The sequence below is a fragment of the Pogonomyrmex barbatus genome, unplaced genomic scaffold (assembly GCF_055798465.1).
Source record: "Pogonomyrmex barbatus isolate J1 unplaced genomic scaffold, ASM5579846v1 scaffold14, whole genome shotgun sequence".
Taxonomy (NCBI): Eukaryota; Metazoa; Arthropoda; class Insecta; order Hymenoptera; family Formicidae; genus Pogonomyrmex; species Pogonomyrmex barbatus.
In genome coordinates this window covers 6,477,988-6,501,114 of record NW_028297110.1, presented here as the reverse complement: position 1 = coordinate 6,501,114, position 23,127 = coordinate 6,477,988, and the positions used below count along the sequence as shown (strand labels likewise).

Sequence of the window (23,127 nt, the reverse complement as noted above, 5' to 3'; positions counted from 1 at the left end):
GATGTTTTTTCACTTTTTTTGTATATTTTTTATTTTATTGCATTTTATATGTTCGATTATAAAGTCTTTCATTCTTCATTACAATATATATTGTTTTCAATCATATTATTATATTAATGCGCCATATGCTTCGAACTCATGCGCAATATATATTTTCGGACATCTTAAGAGAAAGAAATATTAAAAAGTATGTCTCTCTCTGTCTAACCTCCCGCGGACACTGTTTCTTATGCAGAAACTATAGCAATTGCCAGTCCATATCTATAAGGTCTATGATCATTACGCTTTACTGCTCATATATTTTTCGAATTGAATCGTAACCTGTATTGGCGCCGTAAGGTAGTTTCGGCCAAAAACATAAGAAGAAGAAGATCACTCTTGCGTCTAGCACAGAGGAAATCACGAAATCGTATACATTACCTACATGAATAAGGTTACAGCTAAAAAGCGGCTATGATCACTTTCAGGCTTCTCTCCGATATAATAATATTGTTACAAAAAAAAGGAGGATTCTATTACTTATTTTCATCTTCTATTTAATTGTTCAACTCTTAAAAATTATGCAGAATTAACCTCAAACTCAAATTTTGTATATACCGAGAAATATTAAAATGCTTTATACTGAATCTATAAATTATAATGGAGTGTCTGAAACAGCCAGTATTTGTGGTAGGAGACATCGACGAGGACATTAATTTGTCAGTGCCACCTTCCTCCGGTGAAGAGTATATCAAGCGAGTAGTGTAAGTTGATGTTTCTCTATTTCCTTGAATTATCGAATGATGAGTTAACATGAGTTAAATGATCATTGATATTGTAGGATAGAAGCTAGACAATGTGCAGATGTAGTGGTAGCTGATTTAGACCCGTCATATATGAAGGAACCCACGAGAGCCTATGTTGAAACTGTAAGTTGTGATCTCTATAAATCTATCTCTATATATATATTAATCCATCTACACTTAATAAATCAATAAAATCAATATGACTATAAAAGTTAGCAGGATGTATTCAAGCACCAGTGAATCTCAAACCAACCATCGAATGGCAACAATATCAAGTTTCAGACTTTTCAAAAATAAGGCTGTATGTGAACCAATTAAAGGATGAGATACAAATGGGCAGACACAAATGGAAACCACCAGAGATTGAATTGGCACATAAAATTTCATAAAACATTATCTAACATTTGAAAAAACTTTGAACTATGTTATTTAATTGGGTTTTTTTTTGTGTTACAGCCAGACATAGATGATCAAAATGCTTGGATCAATTTTTGTTTGGGTGAAAAGAAGATTGAGCCTACACTAAATACTTTGTTTTGTTTCAATCAGTCTAGTGTAGAGCAAGTACTTGAATATTTGGTACAATTTGTGGAGACTGAAAGGAGAGTCCAATATAAAATAGGGCGATGGATATATACATTACTTGCAAGCTTGGAGCAACCATTGCAACCTGACACTTGTCATTGTTTGCGTTCATTGGCGCGAACGTGTTCCATAATTCGTGCTGATTCTGTAATAGTTATTGTTTGTCAAACTATTAAATATCACAATACATTGGAATTAAATCAATCAATATCTATTTCAGAAAGAAAGGAGAGAATATTTAATGACTATTTGTTTAATCTTACTATTAATGAGTTTACTTCGATTTTATTTTGCAGTATGTATAAAACACATTTTCAACAAATTTCAAAATCACTCAATATTTTATATCTTTATGTAAAGAAAGATTCGTCTTAATAAGTAAATAGTTCAACATTTTTTTTTTTTAATTTTATAAATTTGTAATTTAGAATAAAAGAATTTCTAGTCTAAAAAACGAGATTAGATAGCATTTAATCCTGAACACATTTAATATTTTCTCTCTTTTAGAATGATAAACAACTTCGTGCTTTTATATGCACAATTTACAAAAGTATATTGGTTTTTTTTATTCCAAGATGTATCAATGTATATTTTATAAAGAAAAGTTCAGTTGGACGTTCCTAATATTTCATAATTGATAGTTGAAATTCTATAAAATGATAAGAGGCATTGAGGAAAATGTCGAATTTCTATTAACAAAACATTTTTATTGCAACTTTCTGTTTCTTTTCTACTTACGATGCTACTATCTTGTTTCTGATATTAGAAAAAGATTTAGGCGATAAAAACATTTTATCCTTTAGTTATAAAGATTGAGAAAACAAGAGACTGAACTTTTCTTCTATATCTAAACTAGCTTGTCGTTAATATCTACAAAAATTTACGTTAGAATTTACTAACACCGTCTTAGCGATTTCGCTATTTACGCTTCTCTTTGTTTTCAGAGAGAATTAGATGCGCAGGAACTGGGAGCGCTGAATTTATTCATCTGTCTTGTAGCGAGATACTTCCGCCAATTGGATTTGGCAGATCCTTGATAATTTTCATATATACGAATATAATTATTTATGACAGGACGCGACATACGCGTGTATACACAGTGATTTTTAATAAACTGTAATGTAAGATTATGTCCTGATCTTAGATTTCGAACATGGATAGTATGTTATGTTCCGCTTAGCCATTACAGTCGTACTTTAAATTATACAGTACCAATTCTTAAGAGTTGATATACGTACGTATACCCACATACACACACACACACACACACACACACATATATATATATACATATATATATATATATATATATATATATATATATATATATATATGTATATAAGGCAATGCTTCAATTAAGTAAACTCGTATTACAATAATCGATTGATAAGCGAAAATTGGACTCTTAAGTGAATCTTAAGCTATGTTTTCTTGGTCCTGAAGTAACGCAGTGGCTAGTCTCTCTAGATCATCATAACTAAGATTATTCACTTTGTTTTTCAAGTCCTTTATCAACTCATTGATTATGGACTCTGTCTCGGATACCGTGTAGTAATGCCTAAGCACTCGAGAAACCTCTTCTCTTAACAAATGAATGCCCGTTTTTTGCTGAAGTGAGGATCTCGCCTCACTGGAGCCTTCTTCTGCTTTCTTGATTACCAAGAGATTTAATTTACTGCCATCTTTGATTCCCGGATAAAAACTTAGAGGATTTTCATCTAAAGTTATTTTAAACAAAGACAAATGTGTAATAAAAAATTGTAATCATATTGATATACAATAATATATACAAATGAGATCAGATGTTTTTACCCGCTAAAGTCTTGCCAGTAAGTAACAATCTTTGCTGTGGTACATCAATGCCCAAGAGATCACTCACTTTGTGCTTCAATTCCAACACTGTCTCTGATGGTAATATCTAAAATCATGTATGGAATAATTTGATAAGTACGATTATCATATAGGAAGGTTCTCGAAAACATGATGCTCCAAGTTTCAAAAAAATAAAAGAAAAACTAGAACTGTTGGAAGACACTCAAGTGACGAACCATAAATCTCTAAGCAAGCGAATATTACACAGACATTGTGAATATTAATGATGGAATTTTCAAATCACAAAGGGAGCAAATCATGAATACCATGCGAAAAAACGATAGCCATGCCATACTCACATCAACGACGCACTCTTTCCCTTGCAGTTTCTTCACGATCACTTTCATGATGAACAGCTGACGAGGATCGCGAGAACGTTATTCGTAGAATGTGCGACGCGTGGCACGCGGAATCCAGGCAGGGGATCAGGTCTCTTGGAATAGCGGCGTCTTCGACTGGATCGACGAGAGCTGGCGCATCTTACTGGCGTCGAAGAGGTTATATTTCTTGTTCGTACGATTCGCGGCAACACAGTGTCATTGGCATCATCGACTATTCCTTTTTTTCTTCTCCTTCTCCCTCAGGAACAACAGCACAATGCAGGTCGATATGAATGTGACCACTCGAGCGGATATCGATAGCGACAGCGGTGCCTCGTGACAATTCCTCCAATCGTCGCAGCACTTCACTGGCATGATACTTCCGTCTCCAAATCGCCCGTTGATCTTCACGCGTGTGATTTTATCTCCCGTGTTCCTTATTCGACCTCCTTTCTCGCTCTCATTCTTTCTCTCCCTCCTTCCTCCTCGCACTCTCTCTCTTCCACTTTCTCGTGTATCGAGCCTTTCGTCTCTACCAGAGAGAAATTTAAGAATGGCTTTCTCGTGTAGCTTTTTTAATGTCGGTCCACAATAGATGATTTAAGCTTTAAGAAGTAAGAAATTGACCAATTATAATCGAATATGAAAAGAATACTCGACTATGATTGGTTAATTTCTTACGACTTAAAGATTAAATACTTATTGTGGACCGACGAAACACACTAGTGCCTGTACCACGATATAAGTCCCGGGCTACAATAGGTAATTTAAACCTTAATAAGAAATGGACGAATCATAGTCGAAGAGGGAAGAATAATCAACTATAAGTGCCGATCCACAATAAGTATTTAATCTTTAAGTCGTAAGAAATTGACCAATCATAGTCGATTATTCTTTTCATATTCGATTATAATTGATCAATTTCTTACTTCTTAAAGCTTAAATCACCTATTGTGGACCGACACTAATTGGTCAATTTCTTATGGCTTAAGGCTTAAGTCACCTATTGTAGACTGGGACTAAGGAGATATAGGATATATTCCGACCAATGTTAGTTTAGTTTATTTTTTTTCTAGATAATGGCTGCCATGTAACTAAACCGAGAAGTGTTCCGAACATCGCATGTAGGGTGCTTACGATAATCCAAGTTAGTTTAGTTTCACTAGGACCAAAAAATATAATACACATAACTATCTAGTATCTTCATGAGTCATGACAACTCACTCAACGCTGTCTTATATTCCTTGAGTTGAGTTAGTGTGATTAGCTGATAGAAGATATCAAAGATATTATAAGTAAAATAATTTTGCAAATTTAAAATATTTATAATTATAATTATTTATCCTATTTAACATTATTGTCACATAATTAACAAAATGTTATCTAAATTATTGTAATATCTTAATATTTTAATTAAAACATATATAATAAATTTATATATAATTATCCCAGCAAGCAAAATGCTAGCAATTTGCTAGCAAATTGGCAAACAAATTTGATTAAATATTGACTGCAAATCCATAGCTATCTGTATTCGCATTAGGCTCGAGATTTGTCGACAAAGCCTGCCGACATTCTGACAACATTATTTTCTTCTTTCTTCTTTAAATATATCTGCAGTAGACAGTTTTTTCTTAAAATCAGATTTGCTTGCGTAAATAAACTAAGTAATTCAACTCGGAGAAATATAAGACAATATATAAGTAATATATTATATTACTTATAATAGCTTCAATATCTTCTACCAGCTAATCACAGCTTTTTTTTTTGTTTAGAGAAAAGGAATCTTCGGAAAACCCCCAATGGACGACAGTTGGGGAGTGTGGGATTTGAGTGGTAACACGTCGAATGAAAAGCCATTTAGTCTCACCTACTTACTAAATCTCCTCTATGACTAATATGATCATATGGGAAGGGGAACGTTGACAAAACAACCCATCAGCTACGTTTAGCAAAGAAAGCAGATCAGTGAGTGTTCAGTGATTTTTTTATTATGATTGGTTTCTACACTTACATTCAACGAAGATCTAAAGGCAAGGACCAATCATATTGAAAAATCACTCACTGCTCAGCGCTCACTGATCTGCTTTCTCTGCTGAACGCAGCCATCATGAATTCTCCCCTAATTAATCACAGCCAACTCAAGGAATATAAGACAACGTTGAGTTGAGTTCTTATGACTCATGAAGATACTAGATAGATATGTGTATTATATTTTTTTGGCCTAGTGAAACTAACTCGAACTTAGATTATCATAAACACCCATAGGGTGCATAGGGTTTCATTTAGTGTCGGTCCACAATAAGTATTAATCTTTAAGCCGTAAGAAATTAACAATCATAGTCGAGTATTTTTTTCATATTCAATTATAATTGATCAATTTCTTACTTCTTAAAGCTTAAATCACCTATTGTGGACCGACACTTATGCAGTCACTAGAGACACACTATAATTAGACACACTATAATTAGAGACTGGCCACGACCTGATCCGCCAATCAGAGACTTTGATCCGCCATGTTTTGGCTAAATCCTACGAGAAAGAAAAAATATACACGATCTCACTTTAACCAATAACGTGTTTTAATTAGAGTGAAAGAAATATACACCATCTCACTCTAACCAATAGCGATATTTTTTACTTTGCATGTGCAATGATAAGTGTGCATATATTAAATATGTGGAAAGTGTGATAATATATTATTAAATAATAGAGATACTAAAATTGCAAAATATAATTATAAATTAATTAATTGTGATAAATCAATATAAAAAATGAGTGGATGTTCATTTTTTACTTAAATTTTATTTTATATTGTAATAAAATTTGTTTATAATAATAATAATGTATAATAAACCTTTCTAAAAAAAGGCATGACATCGATACTTACATCTTTCGAAATTTCCTCAAAGTTTATTGTTAACGCTTTTCCGTGATGGATTCTCTTGTTGCGCTAACTTTGTGAATAGCTATCATTGTATTGATTTTACAGAGGATCATTTTGACAATTGTGTGTCAAAAAGTTAAAAATATTAGTGTAACAGTAGTATAATAGTATTATATTAATTTTTGTTCTTGTGTTGAAAAAGATAAATAGCAAAAAAAAATAAATAAATCAATTTAAAATCGTTAAAATTAAAGGATATATATTAATAAATTGATAATATAATTATGTAAAATAAAGTTTTATAAATATACACATTTTATTACCTTTAAAACACTTATGTTTTTAAATTATATATTAATATTACAATTTAAGATTAATGTAGTTAATGTATTTGAAAATAAGTGGAAATAGCCAAAAGATGGCGGACTAATAAAAAATTGCCTTTTCGTGGCCAATCTGATTATAATCCGTCCGAGTATAATCCGTCTGTACCGTCTGTACCGCAAAAGTGATTGGAGCGCAGTTCGCAAGAATGTATTTCATTGACGCAGGAATGTATCTCATCTGCGCAGCTATTTCCAGGAAGTCCTGTTTTGGATGCTCTGCTTGCAGTCCTGCGTAAACGAACATCAAAAATGAATTTTACTAAAATAAGAAACGAAAAAAGTCAAAAACAAATAATTGATCCAAGTAAAATAAAAATAATAAGATATAATTAAAATAAAAATAATAAGAAGAAATAAGAATAAAAATAAGAAAAAATAAAAATAAAAAATAAAAATAATAAGAAAAAGTAAGAATAAATTTTTTATAATATTTTATAATATTATAAATAATTTATAATATTATTATTTATATCAATTAAATTTAATATCAAAAATATTAAAATATTATCTTTTATACAATAAAAAAGTTTTATTACCCTAATAGCACATGATATTATTCTACACTCGTGAAAGTACTGTGATCATACGTACTATTGCCTAATATACCAGAGAACATTTATATGACATCTTGATGATACATCATTTTTCATATATTCTTAAGCTTATCTTTAGAATATACCGAATATACCCTAGCAGCACATGATCTCATATTCTGTATTTATATTGAATGTACAGTGATCATACTGAAGATACTAAGATTATTCGTTTAAAATCTGTGTAGAATATCATTTCGTCGTATTCCTAGTAGCAAGATGACATCATTATGACGATAATTTAAGATTTTTTTTGCCATTCGACGTCAGTGTACCAAATAATGACGTAAAATAAACATTTGTCACGAAATATTATCATTATAAATGTCGTCATTTAATCGTCATTTTTGATGAATAAATAATGAAATAACATTATTATTATCATTCTTAATTAACTGTAATATATAAATAAGAAAAATATTTCCCATATTTAATACAATTATTGACAAATTCATAAACAAATAAACAAAACATATTCAACAATTTATAAATAATTTTCATAATAAAAATGATTCTCATTAAACACAATATAGGTTCACGCATCTATATATGTATTAGGTGTACAAAAAAGTTCTGAGCCTTTTTTTATAAAATTCAATCTTTATTCAAAAACAAACAAAAAAATATTAATCAGCGAAATATTTTCCGTTTGCATCAACGACCTTTTGCCATCTTTTGGGTAGCTTGCGAATTCCTTGACAATAGAAGCTCACCGGCTTCGAAGCGATAAAGTCATCAATGCATTTTCGTATCTCTTCAAATCTCACGAAATGTGTATCAGCTAAATGATGCTGCAGCGACCAGAATAGGTAGTAATCGGAAGGCGCCATGTCTGGGCTATACGCCGCGCGCGGGAGAAGTTCCCAGCCTAACGCAAAGATATGATCCTGAATCGCTTTCGCAACATGTGGTCGAGCATTGTCATGAAGCAAGATCACTTTACGACGTCCTTGGCCAGTAAATGGCCTCTTTTCTTCTAATGCATCGTTCAAATTGATCAATTGTTGTTGGTAGCGATCTGCCGTGATTGTTTCACCCGGTTGTAACAACTCGTAATACAACACACCTTTCCAATCCCATCAGATACAGAGCAAAACCTTCTTGGCGTAGATATTGGGCTTTGGCGTCGATGTCGAAGATTGATCAGGGTCAACCCTTGATTTTCTACGTTTAGGATTATCATAAAGAATCCACTTTTCATCACCTGTAATGATTTTGTGCAGAAAAACTTTTTTCCGGAATTTTGAAAGCAAAGTGAGTGTCACGCCGACGATTTTTGTTGTCTTCGGACAATTCATGCGGAATCCATCTGCCTTCCTTCTGAACTTTTCCCATCGTACGTAAACGTACGGAAATGGTTTGCTGCGTAACGCCAAGCTATTCTGCAAGCTCCTTTTCAGTTTGCGCAGAGTTTATATCCAGCAGTGCTTGCAATTCGTCCGTTTCAATCTTTTGAGGGCGTCCAGCACGCGGTTCATCTTCAAGACTGAAATCTCCTTGGCGAAATTTTTGATACCATCTTTTACATGTAGTATGACTTACAGCGTTCTCTCCATATGCAGCACAAATCATTGCAGTGGCTTCAGCAGCATTTTTCTTCAGATGAAACGCGAAGTGAATGGAAAATCGAATATACTCTTTTATTATTGCCACCGTGAACACTCCTGATTTTTGAGGTTATGTGCATCAAACGCCAAACCATATGGCATTTTAGAAGGCCAAATGTCAACGCTTTAAAACCGCAAAAGTGCGGGAAGATATATAAAATTTAAATTGTTATTTCGGTTGTATGAAATCTAAAGCTCAGAACCTTTTTGTACATCTAATAATTAAATTATCCACAAGAATTACATATGTAATCGAGATTTTAAAATTAAGATTATTTATATGACAATATAGTAATATTCATTAATCATATTTTATGCCAAAATTCCGTGTTCACTTATATCATCAGTTGCAGGTTTCATCTCATTATAGAAGTTAAGCAGCATCGAGCAGGATCCCAAATAAGATGGTGATCGCTTTAAAAACATGCAATGATACAAGATAAAAAATGTTTCATTACTTTCTCTCATTTTTTTTCATTTTTTTCACTTATTTTTCGTAAGAGATGTCACGTATTATAGATATTATAGATTTTCGCAATCTATATAGCTGTCTGGGATATCCTTATGCATGCCCTACATGATATACTGTTTTTAAACTATTTTCATCCTATGGCCATACTGCGGAATATTCTCCAGTACATACTAGGGATTAGGTTAGTGAGCGATAGTAACAATGTAAGTACATTCCACAGTATATCGCAGTACGTATTTCGAATGTTCGGAGAATATCTCGAATATACTTGTATGATATCCCGTGGAATGTTCTCAGAATAAACGCTATTATACATTTTAATTATTCGAATATAAATTTAAAATTATTATTTGAATATAAATGTAAAATTGTCTCTTTATTTATCATTCAAACAATCGGCTCAATTTTTATTAGAAGATATGATCTGTGCAGTTATTCAGGCCGTTCGATAATTTTCGATCACGTGACAAGCAAATGAGAAAGCAGTAGATGTACAAAATATTACGTAAACAAACATTATGAGCAATGTATTAATTATTATTAATGAAGTGATTCTCGGTATTAGATATGATGTAGTAAATAAGCAAATGAGAATCAGCGCTATATACGGTGCACAATTGACATTCTTTATTACAACTTAAAAATATATAACATACTGTAAGAATTAGACGACCGTAAGCGGTCATGAAAGAGATTCGGAATATAAACAGTTAACAGAGAGGAGCCGTCGTGGTCGTGCAGACTAAGTGTCAGATTAGTAAACGAGGGATCCCGAGTTCAAATCCAGTCGGTCTTCGTTTATTTTTCCGAATCTAATAAATATTTTTCAATACATTTTTTCGATTCTAGTTTTTCGATTCTAGAGTCATCCCCAATATATAAAAATAAAGATAATCCCCAATATATAAAGATGAAGATAAGATACCGTGTTCATCCGACATGCTCATTAACGTTAATTTCGGACGGCAGAAATAAATTGAGCTATAGACGTTGGAGACGTCTTGGTGCCATAGTTCCCTGGAAACGGCGCTAATGAACAAGAAACGAAGGCGAAATCGGAGCCTTCGAGAACCTTCGGTATCTGCTCCGGAGTCGGACATTTTTCGGAGCAGCCAGCACTCTCCTTTGTGATGGCGTTCTGGACGGTCGATCTGCGATAGCCGAGAGTCTCCGTAGAGTAAGTTGTTTATTCGTCTGAAACTTGTGCAAATCCGTAAACACCCGCTCTGTCGATCTAATAAATGATTGTTCTGTGCTATTTGATAATAAAGAGAGAACTTACCTTTCCGCTACTTGTGCGTCGGCAACATGGAGCACCCGGCGCCATTGCTTCCTTCTCGCCTTGTGACGAATTTTAAAAGAGAGATGCTATCAGTACGCGTTACAATTTAAACTGTACAACCTGTGTTGCAATAAAAGTGATTTTTTGAGACATTTTGAAATACATTTTATTGCGCGAAATTCGAAAATCCTGACATTCCTTATATTTATTACAAAATAAACTGTACAAATACAATATAATTGCACCAATATTTACATGTACCTATGAATAGAGATACTATGCTTTGTATACTTATTACATTTGACTGTATAAATATGGATTGCTAGCTCGCTTTACTCGTGATGCCAACATTAATTTGGATAATGGCATTATCATGTCCCACGAACTAAAATGCGTCATTGAAGCATGAGTGATTAGTCAATGCATATCAGTTCATATCAGTTCATATCATTTCATTTGAGGATCATATACGAAACTTGCATATTCTTGGAAAATACGAGTTAATTAAATTAATTGCACAAACTTATTTAAACGTAATAATGTTAAAATGCCGTACTTTGGAGCGTGTGAAACAAGAAATAAACATAATTTTTTTATTCGACACACGCTAACAAAAATTGTTATATTTAAAAGGCAATAAATAATTTTTATATATTTTATATTTGTTTTTATTTAGTACATGATTTTATAAATTATTATATAATTTTTATAAAATGTTAATAAAATATATTTGTTCGTTTACGGAAATTCTTATTTCATTTTTGAATTATTCGCCATTTGGCACACGGAGTAGAGTCTAAATCTCGAAATATCTTGATCCAATGTTGACAACAGGCATACGCTTTTAACATGGGAAAAGTGAGAGGCTAACAGTCCATATTTGTCAAAGCTTATCATGATGCAATATATGCATCACAATAATATCACAGAAATTATCTTAGATACTGTATGTTGTATTATATTGTTGTGGCCGAGCGGTGGTCCGCTCGCTTTTGACCCCGAGTAATGTTATGAAAATCGTTCTTTGCCAACGTGCCGTTGTTTATATTTATCGATCGATTGATTTGAGATTTAACAAAGATTTATGCGGTTTTGAGAAGCTTAAAGATTGTAAAACGAACTGTAATAGTTATTGAGCTTATTAAAGTTCTCTCTTTGTAAACGGCCTTTATTTATTTTCGCCTTTATTTATTTTCGAGTTGCGTGAGCGCGAATTGTGCGAGTGACCGCCGCGGAAATGCAACATTTTTGGAGGCTCGTCCAGGATCGTAGAATCCATTGGACAGATTGTTATTGGAATAGCGGAGCGACGAGCGTCGGCAAGGACCAGCGGCATGGCGAGACAACGTACGGTTTCTGCAGGAAGAAAGGGCTGTGGAATGAAAGAATGTCGGCAGAGGAACGAGCCGAGCGGCGACTAGATGACAGCGTTAAATGTCAGGCTAGTCGTTAATTAATTAATTTCTTTTCGCTTTTATAAAATAAATTTTGTTTTTCTTTTTATTTGCTTTTGCGCGCTTTTGAGTTAAAGAAGATTCTTTTATGATGAGTTTTCTTTTGACACGAATTGATTGTCGGACGGATGCGCATACGTTTTTCAAATGTGGCACAGGCTTCGATGTCTCTCCTTTTAGATAGGAGGGAAAATCAAGTAATTTATAATCTTATAATCTTTGAAGTTTCTTCTAAGTGTCTGTTAGACGGGAACTCATTTAGATATGTGAATTCTGTTTCGGGAAGGCGTTCTAAATTGGGTCGTGGTTTTCATCAGAGCCTGTGGGGAAGTCGATTATTCTTTCCGTCCGAAGAAGGGAAAATATTGAATTGAAAGATGTTCTTATTTTATAAATTACTGTTTTTTTTGTTTTCTTTAAATATTTCATGAAAAGGAGTTATGCAAAAACGACGTAAAGAGGAAGATCTTCTGCTTTTTGCCTGAACATCTGGCTAAGGAAATCCTTTGTTTTTTTTAAGAAGATCGCCTCGCCCTCGATTTTTTTGAATCGTAGTTTTTTCGACGGACTTAGGGCGCCAAGACGGGGATTTGAAGTATCCGTAAGGATGAAAGGGTTCACGGAAGCTTCCCCTTCCCTTGTCCGAAGATTCAAAAGAGAAGTGCACAAGACAAGTTCAAAACAAACAAATATCAAGAAAGAAGACAGAAAAGGGAAAATGACCTCGTAGCGGCACGGAACTTTCGGGAGGATAGGGGAAGTTGGGACTAGTTCGGCTCTAGGTAATCCGCAGCAGCAGCTCGGGGTAGAGCAGGAAGCCGACAGATTCCCTGAGAACTTTCTTTACCATGGAAGAAGAAACCGACTTTTCTGCGAGGGAGTTCACTAGAATTGTCGAGACGACAATTTTGAAGAGAAGGGGGGTAGTGTTGTGACCGAGCGGTGTTGTGATCCGCTCGCTTTTAGCCCCCGAGTAATGTTGTGAAGATCGTTTCTTGCCAACGCGCCGTTGTTTATATTTATCGATCGATTAATTTGAGATTTGACAGAGAGTCGTGCGGGACGATTTTGAGAAGCTTAAAGATGTCAAACGAGCTGTATAAGTGCCGATCCACAATAAGTATTTAATATTTAAGCCGTAAGAAATTGATCAATCATAGTCAATTATTCTTTTCATATTCGATTATAATTGGTCAATTTCTTACTTCTTAAAGCTTAAATCAACTATTGTGGACCGACACTAATAGTTATTAAGTTTACTAAGGTTCTCTCTTTGTAAACGGCTTCTATTTATTTTCGCGAGTTGCGTGAGTGCGAATTGTGCGAGTGACCGCGCAGAAGTGCGACAATATGTTAGCATATTACTTGTTTATGTAGTTGAGCCTCTCATATATATTGGATGTTCCATGTAATTCTGTATATGTAAGTGGTGTCCATAGTAGGAATATAGCACCGATTCTAACTCAGAAGCGTTGAGGGAGGTGCGGGGTGCGGGGGGGGAACGGACGGCGCGGGGAAGAGGGGAGGAGGAAGTCCGAGGCGGCAGTCCTTTGAACTGAGCCGCGGGGGGGGGGGGAATAAGATAGTAGGATTCGGCGAAGGGAATATAAACAAATAGATAAACAAATAGATAAACAAGAAGATAAATATATAGATAAATAAATAGAAAATTGCGACTCGAAGGACATGACGTCACGGGGGGAGTAGTGAAGAAAGATGAAACGAGGTGAAATAAACAAATAGGATAAGATAGCAAGGCGATATAAACAAAATGGGCGGCGAAGATGATATAAAAAATTGCGCGTGGACATGACGTCAGAGGGGGAAGGGGGGCGCCGCCGCCGCCGCCGCCGCCGCCGCCGCCACGCCTACCGCAACCGCCACCGCCGAGTAAAAAAATAAATATCTCTGTCGTATTATCTCTTCCGTTGCGGCTCTCTCTCTCTCTCTCTCTTTCTCTCTCTCTCTCTCTCTCTCTTATGGCGAATGTTATTTTTTTCTAATTATTTTATGGTGGGTGTTACTCCTGATTGTCCGTTTTTAGGTCAATACATTTAAGTACTTTACCCTGGGATTGGACTGGTTTGTGAATTAATCAACCCCAAATAGGAAACGAATTTTATAAATTTTGTATCGAGGATCCTTCTTATTAATTTGATTATAATTTGGATAATTTACATTGAAATCAATTTTTCTTAATTTATATTTAGGAATTTGCTTAGTTATTTTAATTTTAGTTTGTCTTTCTAAATTTTTAAGTTTTAGGAAACAATGAGAGGGGATTCTTATTTAAAATTATCGTTTGATTTAACTGAAATCTTAATCTTTTAATTTGAACTTTGCGTCCCCCTCTTTTGGGCATGAATACGTTTGAAAATAATTATTTATTATTAAGATTCTAAATTCAAATTATTCAGTCGCAACACCATTGGTTGCGACTAAATGGTACGCTACGCTATTGTTAGCGACCGGTTTTGGATTTAGAATTATGATCTTGATTTTAATTAAGAAGAATTTAAGATTTCAGTTTTTTCAATTATTTTAATTTAAAATTACCTTTATTTAGTCGAGAAGACTTTTAAATTCTTCTAAGAGAAGTATTACAGAAATTGATTATAAATTTAAGAATTTAACTCTAAGGTTGATCACGCGTCACAAACTAATGTCACCGCCTAGTTAGTACCAAAGAAAAAGCCGCGGCCGCTTTTTTCCGCACGCATATTTATAGGTGGAAATGATCAGAATCCCCGCGCGAGTTTCTCACCACTTCCTTCTTTCAAACCCATAATTAAGAGGGGGAAGGTTCTTTCTCAGAGGTGTTATCTGAATCTTCGTTGGTAACAATCGAAGCCTGGTACCGACAAGAATTCAATCAATAAATCAATAAATCAATATTTTATCATATTACGCGCATTCCTTCATTTAAAATTATAAGATGTAGATAGCCGTGACAGGGCTCCCCCCTTAAGTCACACGTAGCACCTTATGTTACTACGTATGAATAATATTAATTAATCTGATACAAATTAGCTTATTTTTATACAAAGATTACTATTTTTTTTTATTATTATTGTATTTATATATTTGTTATTATTTTGTTTTCTTTTTTTTTGTGATTATTATTTATTTTATGATTATTTATTTATTATTTGTTGTCAGTAATACAAAATATGTTCCACTTTTTTCCTTTTTGTTTGTTTGTTTGTTTGTTTGTTTATTTGTTTTTGTTTGTTTGTTTGTTTGTTTGTTTTTGTTTTTTTTGTTTATTTTATTGAGTGATTATTGTATTATTGAATATTTATTTTATTTTATATATTATATGTTAAACAAGTACATTTCTTCCGTTATTGGTTTTTTTTCTAGTATATAATTTCTAATACATTTTTCGTAATCTAATAGTTTTTTTAATTTTAGAAGTTTTTTATGGCATTTTACACATTGTACTTTCTCATCTATATTATCATCGTTAATAATCACGTGGCTATGCCAATTTGGAAGGGGTAATCTTTTAAAATTTTCTGCGCCTATTTCGGTTGGATTAAAGCAGTCTCCACATATTTTTCTTTTAGATGGTATGGTTTCATAAAATATATAATTATAGTATTGTGTTCGTAGTTTATTGAATTTGTCTGGGCCTGTGATGCATCTTAGTTCCGGATCTCCCAGCATTTTATAGTTTATTTTTTGGTTTTGTTGTTTCTGTGTCTTAAAAAGAAAATAAAATTTATTATTATATTTATTATATTATTTATTTATTAATTAATTTTTTTAATTACTTACAGCACAATCCAATTCTGGATCTTTTATTTGTTTTTTATAATTTTCTACTTCTTTTTCTTCCTTTTGCATTTTTATTTATTGGTTTGATACGGTAGATTGGATTGGTTTGATATGGTAGACTGAGTCCGTCTCGTACGAGGAACAGAATGATTCTGAATGATTTTTTTCGACAAGGCTCTTGGCCCTTAGCTTACGCTCTATCTTATAACGCCTTTTGTTTAGGTGGGAAAGGTATTGGATTTCAATGTCTTTGTTTAATGTGGACTTATCTTTTGCTTCCTGTTTCATTTTTCATGTATGTAATGTGTTGGTATATATGTCTTAGTAATGTATGCATGAATTTGCTTTATGTATATTCTCTTTTATTGGGGCCGCCACCGCCGCCGCCGAGTAAAAAAATAAATATCTCTCGTATTATCTCTTCCGTTGCGGCTCTCTCCCTTCCTCCAGACTCTTTTCGTATCCGTAATGATTTTTGACTTTTTTGAATTACATGTGTTTATATGTGTTGTAAAAAGAAGATTTTTTTTACAGAAGAGTATAAAAATATGTTTTAGCAATTTATGTTTTGGATGGCGGGGAAAAAGAATAAAGAAAACATAATTCGTATATCATATTTATTTTATTCATGGTTATCTGATCACCAATTAAATAATTTGAATACATTTTGTAATGCGCAATTAGTATAGTGATATCCGCATCGCATAGTATTATCAGCGTCCAGATTGTTTAGAGAATCTACGTCTTCGTAATCAGCATCCAGAGTCTCGATGTACACGCGCTCATCGTCCAGAAGCAAATTCCACAGCCATTGTCGTTTTTCGTGTCCCTTGCGCGAGTATGGATTTCTAGTGATAGATAAGGACAGTCCGCTTATCAATGGGCGATACAGAAAGGAATTTAATACGTTCGCGGTACCGTAACGTGGTTAATCGATGTCGATACGTCAAGCAGGCAACATGGATAACACCAAAAATCGCGAGAAAATAGCGAAACAGATTGCGAAAACGAGCGATTCGATTCGCAAAAAATATCGCGCTTTAAAAATTGGTAAAATAGCTGAAGATACAGCGTTGGAGAAACGCTTCAAGCCCATCGTCGAACCTCTAAAACAGATTGTTGCAAAAACCGAGGAATCTCAATCGATTGAAAGAGAAGCAAAGGATCTCGGTATTAAGAAAAAACAAAAACGTGAAGACAGCGATGACGACAACGATAACGATATTACTACTACTACTGACAAGGATTCATATTGGACGGATGTCATTCATATTGGATGGTTGAAATTAACGCCGCAGTCTAAAAAACGACGTACAACGAAAGAATTGAAAGCCGCGTCAGATTCACTCGTGTTCGAGTCTACACCGATACAACCATCGAAAGACCCACCGAAAGAACCACCGCTGTTCCTGCAAAAGGAAGATGTTTTCGAAACAAAAGACGCCAGTGAACCGTCATTCGAAACAACCATCAAACAGAGTCTGCAAACGCAACAAGGTCGAGAGGTGTTGCATAATCAGCTGGGACCATTAGGGCAAAAGTACGTAAGCCATCTCCTCGATGATAATGGAAAAAACGATACATTTGATCGCGTATACGGTGTTTATTTCGATAAAAACAGTGGTGCGATGCTTGGTGACAAGAAATTTGACGTTGACAAAAATGACTCCATAATCATAGACAATGTGAGATACAATGGTACACCAGGATTGTACGAATTGATCTTCAAGAGACTTCCCGATGACGCGGTTTTTACCGAGGATGACAAACAAACGTATAAAAGTATATTGTTAACAACAAATGCTCATAGACGTGGTCACAGCGCCCATAATCCCATCAAGGGTAATAGGGGATCCAAGTATATTAACATCATCGCTCCGCTCGTATCTACGTATGGAAGTAGCGGACGTAAAAAGGGTGCAGGCGTGAGCAATATACCAACCGCCATGAAGTTAAACAACAACAAGATCGATTACGTGCATTGGGACGATCCCAACGAACTGGTGGATCGACTCCGATTGCTCAACGCTTCGCACCGAGCTGATAACAACGCTCACGACAACGAGATGCTGTCGATCATCGAGGAACTTCGCGAAGCCGGCATTATTATAAATTAATCGCGTATCGACGAAACGAGCCAGTCGATTAACGTCAGTGAGGAAAAAAACAATTTTAAATTGTATATCTTATTTATTATTAAACATCGTTGAAACATGCGATCCGATGGACGTGAAAAAAATGTTAGCTCCGAGAGGCGACGACTCGTTGAGGAATTGCACGCTCCGGCGAGGAGAAATTTTCCACGAAGACGTGTCATAATTCGGGAATACGACGATCTGTGGCAGGCTGACATCGTCAAAAAAAATGCGTCCGTACTCGAGTTTCAACAGAGGTCATCACTACATACTCACCGTCATCGATGCACTAAGCAAGTACGCCTGGGCCGTACCGCTCAAGAGCAAGGTCGGAAGCGAGACGGCTAACGCTATCCCTAAGATAATTCGAGAGAGAGAGGAAGATGCCCGAGAAACTTGCAAACGGATATGGGAAAGGAATTTTACAATACCGATGTGCAAAAACTCTTGGAAAAACACAACGTTAATCATTATTCCACGTATACGGTGTTAAAGGCATCGATCGTCGAGCGATTCAATTGCACGCTTAAGAAACGACATGTGGAAGATGTTTACGCTCAACGGCACTTACAAGTGGGTCGACGCGCTACCGCGTCTCCTGTCAGATTACAACGCGCGCAAGCATCGCACTATCGGCATGCAACCCATTGACGTAACTCCCGCGATCGCCAAAAGACTCTTGGATACGGTATACAGCGCGATAAAGATCGCAGGTCCAGCAAAATTCAAAGTAGGCGAATCGGTACGCGTGAGCAAGTACAAGACAATTTTCGAAAAAGGTTACACGCCAAATTGGACCGAGGTGTTTAAGATCGTTAAAGTGCAGCATACTAATCCCGTAACTTATCTGCTCGAGGACTATCGCGGAAAATCGGTCGCGGGCACGTTCTACGAGCACGAATTGCATCGCGCGACTCATCCGGACGTGTATCTCGTGGAGAAAGTACTACGCAGAAAGGGAGACAAGGTTTACGTCAAATGGCTGGGATTCGATAGATCGCATAACTCATGGATAAACAAAAGCAGTGATTTAATTCATTTTTCTTATTTTTATAATGTATTAAAAAAATAAATATACACTGTATACATGTATACAAAGAGTTTTTATTATTTTTTTCTTCCATTACATTTTTTAAACTATACATGTATGCAACTTACGAGAACACATGTAAAACTATATGTATTATAAACAATATATGTATTAAGCCGAGTATACATTAAATAAATCGAAGAGAGAATTAAAGCTAATTCCTCAGCAAGCAGGATCTTGGTTGCTATTATAAATTATATATAAAATAAATTTGAATAGCTAAATTTTATTGTAAAAGCTATATATAAAAACTACAAAAAATACATACATCTATACTACATATAAAACACTATCGTATAAAACAGTATCGTATAAAACTACAAGAATACATACGTTCATACATACATACATACATACATAAATATGATATATAGGTACGTACATACATACATACGTGCATATATGCATACATATAAACTATATAAAAAATATAAAAATATGTACATTACACATGTATACACATGTATATATATATATATATATATATATATATATATATATATATATATATATATGTTACAATGGAATCCGCTAATGGAATCCCCACGGTAACGTCTCCGTCGAATCCGATACGATGTATCGTTTGTCGTCGTACAGACTCAGAGCGATTTTCGACTCGGACATCGTGTAGCTTGGATCTTATACACGACTGGCGACGAGTAATTTCGATCTCTTCGTTCAAGCACCGCGTATAATCGTCGAACGTTATTGTTCGCGTTACGACGTTATTCTTTACACCTTTCGCCTTTTTAATGTCTTTTCTGCCGTTCACCCTCACCGCGTACATCTTCGCTCTGAGTCCGACGAATTCCGTCATTATCGCACCGTTATTCTCATCCTTCATTAGACCGGATACTTTTTTATTCGCGAGAGGCATCCCGTACGCGTTATCCGTCGGATAATCGCTCGTATCGAATCTAGCGATATCGCGTTTCATCGCCTCGTACACATCATCGCACTTGATGTGGTATACGAGACTGTCTGTGTCGGTATACATGATCTTACATTTCTCGCGATACAGCGGTGACATGTATTCGTTGTGAAATTCGTACAAGCAGATTTTCGATATGTTGAGTATACACATACCCACGTAAATCGGCTTGTTGAATTTTACCTCGAGTTTACGCAGTTCGACGGCGATTAGTTTTCCGCAAAGACGCTGCGGCTGTGGAAATTTGGTTTCGCGATCATTGCCTCCGCGCCATACCGTCCGTCCCATTTGGTCAAAAGTTTAACGTCGACGTGATTGCGCACATTTTCCATTGTTTTACCGAATACCGCGTTGTTCATTAATTTGTACAAATTTTTTTCGAAATCGTTTTTCGCGTACGTTCTAAAGTGTGTATTGAGTTCGATGTAATCGCGGAGCCAGGCGGATTGAGCAAATTCTAATACGCGATATATCTTTGCGATACGAAGACCATGGCGCGTACATTGCTGCAGGTTGCGATAATGGATGACGTACCGCTTCTTATCGTATAACGTCACGAGAAGTTTATCCTGCCGCGTGCCGGGTGGTTTATCGCGCGTCGGACAGAAAGGTAGGTCAGTGTGTCGATCGTGCAAATGATGTGGATACTCGAGATCGACCTCGAGAATATAACCCGTAGACGAATCCGGAGCGATCGCGCTCGCATCAAAGTTCTCAATGTCTTCCATCCATCGAAATTCGGCATAGGGCAACGGTTGACACATCGCCCATCCGTACAGATTATTTACGTCAAAGTACATAAAGTATGATGACGGTTTCGACGGATCGTACGAACGCATGTACTTGTTATTGGCCTGCGCGTATCTGCCGGAACATTGACTGAGACCGCCGCGTATACCGCGTTCGATAAACATAACCATATCGATGCGGTGAACAACTCAAATTTTACGCTCGTATGTTTCAACATGGCGTCCCACGTGAAACCTGGCAATGTGTAGTAATGCGCGGGATCGAGTCCATAACTCGCAACGCAACTTTCGCGGAAATTTTCGAAAACGTCGGCCAATAACAAGACATCGGTCTTGAGATATAGATCGCTGTATTCGCCGAGCGTTCGAATAGAGAACCGTTGCCAAATGTTCGCGGCGTGCGCGTAATCGTTCTCCGACACCGTGTCATCGCTGTATCGCGAGAAATGTAAGATCATGTATACCGACACGTCTCGTATACCACATCAAGTGCGATGATGTGTACGAGGCGATGAAACGCGATATCGCTAGATTCGATACGAGCGATTATCCGACGGATAACGCGTACGGGATGCCTCTCGCGAATAAAAAAGTACCCGGTCTAATGAAAGATGAGAATAACGGTGCGATAATGACGGAATTCGTCGGACTCAGAGCGAAGATGTACGCGGTGAGGGTGAACGGCAGAAAAGACTATGGTGTGTGTATATACATCAATGTGGTGGTTCGTATATCCACCACTGAAAATGTTGTCAATCTGCTGAGTCTCCGACGTTGCTAGTCCGCTGTCCGCTTTTCAAGTACGAGGCGGAATGGGCAACGGGGAATGGAAGGTTGTTCGTGCTGGTTCCCAGAAATAGGCGATTCTCATGCGTACATTTTAAGCATTTTTAATAAAGAAAAACGTCGTGTACATTAATGGCGCGGCGTGGGAGTCCCCCGCGTATACGCGGTGCCTCCGGTGGTGGCCGGGGCGCGTGGTTCCTCTCTGAAACGTTGCGTACGTCGCTCGCGGGCACCGGCTTCGCCGTGATGAGGCGTCCGGGCTCGTGTCGTTAGAGCGGCTTCGATGGATGGCGAGGCCTCGGTCTGCGAGGCGGCGTGGAACGAGGACTGCCGGTGGTCTCGGCGGGGCGTTCCCCGCGTGATGCTCCCCAGGTCGAGGGGTATGAGGCGCCACGGAGTGATGGTGGGCTCCGGTTGTAGTCCTGTGAAGCTCGGGACGGATGGGCGGTGATGTGCCGCGATCTGCGGCGGAAGCCTCGCCCGTTGCGGGGTGATTGGTTCGCCGCGTGCGTCCCTGCGGGCCGGAAAATGGATGCTGCGGCCCGGCGTAGGCGGACAAGTCCGCGGAGCTGCTGCGGTGGCGTCCGCGATGTTGGGCCGGACGTGTGGCTGTCGGCCGACGAGGAGGAAGTCGAGAGGGCGCCAAATATCTCGACTAGACGGTCTCGTTCGGAGGCCGTGGGGCGATGTCCGCTCTGCGCTGGCGGCGGGGGTAGTCCTCCCCGCGGAGATGGCGGCCAGCAGGCCGCTAGGGCACGGGCGGATGCGGCTGCGAGGTCGGCGGCTGTGTAGCGGTGGCTGCGACGTGGTGGCGGAATCTGGCGTCGTCTCTGCGGCGTGGCCTTCCTCCGATGTCTGCGATGTTGGCTCGTTCAGGTGCCTCTCGGCAGGAATGCCTAGAGTCCACTCAACGGCGTGAACGGCTGCTGAGAAGAGTTCGGCGAGAGGAGGCACGGCGTGAACGGCCACCGAGGGGAGAGTACGACCTGTGAAGGGTCGGTAACGCCGGCAAAAAGGGCCGTGTAGCTGACCGCAAGCGGTCGGACCTCAGTGTCTCCTTAGCCGTGTACGGGCCCCAGAGCGCACTGAGGGGTAGTGCCGGTTGCTGGTGCTGGCCGCTCTTATATAGCGGCCGTGTGGTCTTCCGCGCACGAGTTGATGGTTATCCGGGTGGCCATCTCGCGGCGAGCGCGTGGATCACTCTCGTGTGCGGGCGGGCCTTACGGCATTTCGCGCACGAGCAGACGGTCGGACGGCTGGCCATCTCGTGGCGAGCGTGTGTCACTCCCGTGCGCGGGCCCACGGTGTCGGCGCGTGGCAGCGCGGCGGCGCGCGCCGGCGCGCTCGGTGCAGGGCCCGAGTGGCGGTGACCGCCACAAGACATTAAAAAGGCGAAAGGTGTAAAGAATAACG

The 23,127-nt window shown here is 37.4% G+C and overlaps 3 protein-coding genes across 3 annotated transcripts; 2 read left to right on the top strand and 1 right to left on the bottom strand.

Annotated features, from left to right (window-relative positions):
- The first annotated feature begins 233 nt into the window (after window positions 1-233).
- Gem2 (Gemin 2) lies at window positions 234-2,500 on the top strand. The gene is made up of 5 exons (XM_089073257.1): window positions 234-743; window positions 821-908; window positions 998-1,156; window positions 1,242-1,517; window positions 2,315-2,500. The coding sequence occupies exons 1-5, from the start codon at window positions 640-642 to the stop codon at window positions 2,405-2,407; spliced, it is 720 nt and encodes a 239-aa protein (XP_088929383.1). The 5' UTR covers window positions 234-639; the 3' UTR covers window positions 2,408-2,500.
- On the bottom strand, window positions 1,619-4,134 carry LOC105433168 (ubiquitin-like protein 4A). The gene is made up of 3 exons (XM_011648331.2): window positions 3,542-4,134; window positions 3,183-3,288; window positions 1,619-3,088 (listed from the first exon to the last, which is right to left on the bottom strand). The coding sequence occupies exons 1-3, from the start codon at window positions 3,587-3,589 to the stop codon at window positions 2,787-2,789; spliced, it is 456 nt and encodes a 151-aa protein (XP_011646633.1). The 5' UTR covers window positions 3,590-4,134; the 3' UTR covers window positions 1,619-2,786.
- A 12,728-nt stretch (window positions 4,135-16,862) lies between these two features.
- LOC148937429 (uncharacterized) lies at window positions 16,863-18,193 on the top strand. The gene has a single exon (XM_089073042.1). The coding sequence runs from the start codon at window positions 16,959-16,961 to the stop codon at window positions 18,138-18,140; it is 1,182 nt and encodes a 393-aa protein (XP_088929168.1). The 5' UTR covers window positions 16,863-16,958; the 3' UTR covers window positions 18,141-18,193.
- Window positions 18,194-23,127: the final 4,934 nt, after the last annotated feature.

What these genes read in the sequence shown, in the direction of transcription:
- Gem2 (XM_089073257.1), top strand. Translation starts at nt 640, where the DNA reads ATGGAGTGTCTGAAACAGCCAGTATTTGTGGTAGGAGACATCGACGAG. An exon ending in CGAGAGCCTATGTTGAAACT is followed by an intron (nt 909 to 997) that starts GTAAGTTGTGAT and finishes TGACTATAAAAG; the next exon opens with TTAGCAGGATGTATTCAAGC. An exon ending in AACCACCAGAGATTGAATTG is followed by an intron (nt 1,157 to 1,241) that starts GCACATAAAATT and finishes TTTGTGTTACAG; the next exon opens with CCAGACATAGATGATCAAAA.
- LOC105433168 (XM_011648331.2), bottom strand. Translation starts at nt 3,589, where the DNA reads ATGAAAGTGATCGTGAAGAAACTGCAAGGGAAAGAGTGCGTCGTTGAT. An exon ending in GGAAAGAGTGCGTCGTTGAT is followed by an intron (nt 3,289 to 3,541) that starts GTGAGTATGGCA and finishes ACATGATTTTAG; the next exon opens with ATATTACCATCAGAGACAGT. An exon ending in TACTGGCAAGACTTTAGCGG is followed by an intron (nt 3,089 to 3,182) that starts GTAAAAACATCT and finishes AAATAACTTTAG; the next exon opens with ATGAAAATCCTCTAAGTTTT.
- LOC148937429 (XM_089073042.1), top strand. Translation starts at nt 16,959, where the DNA reads ATGTCGATACGTCAAGCAGGCAACATGGATAACACCAAAAATCGCGAG.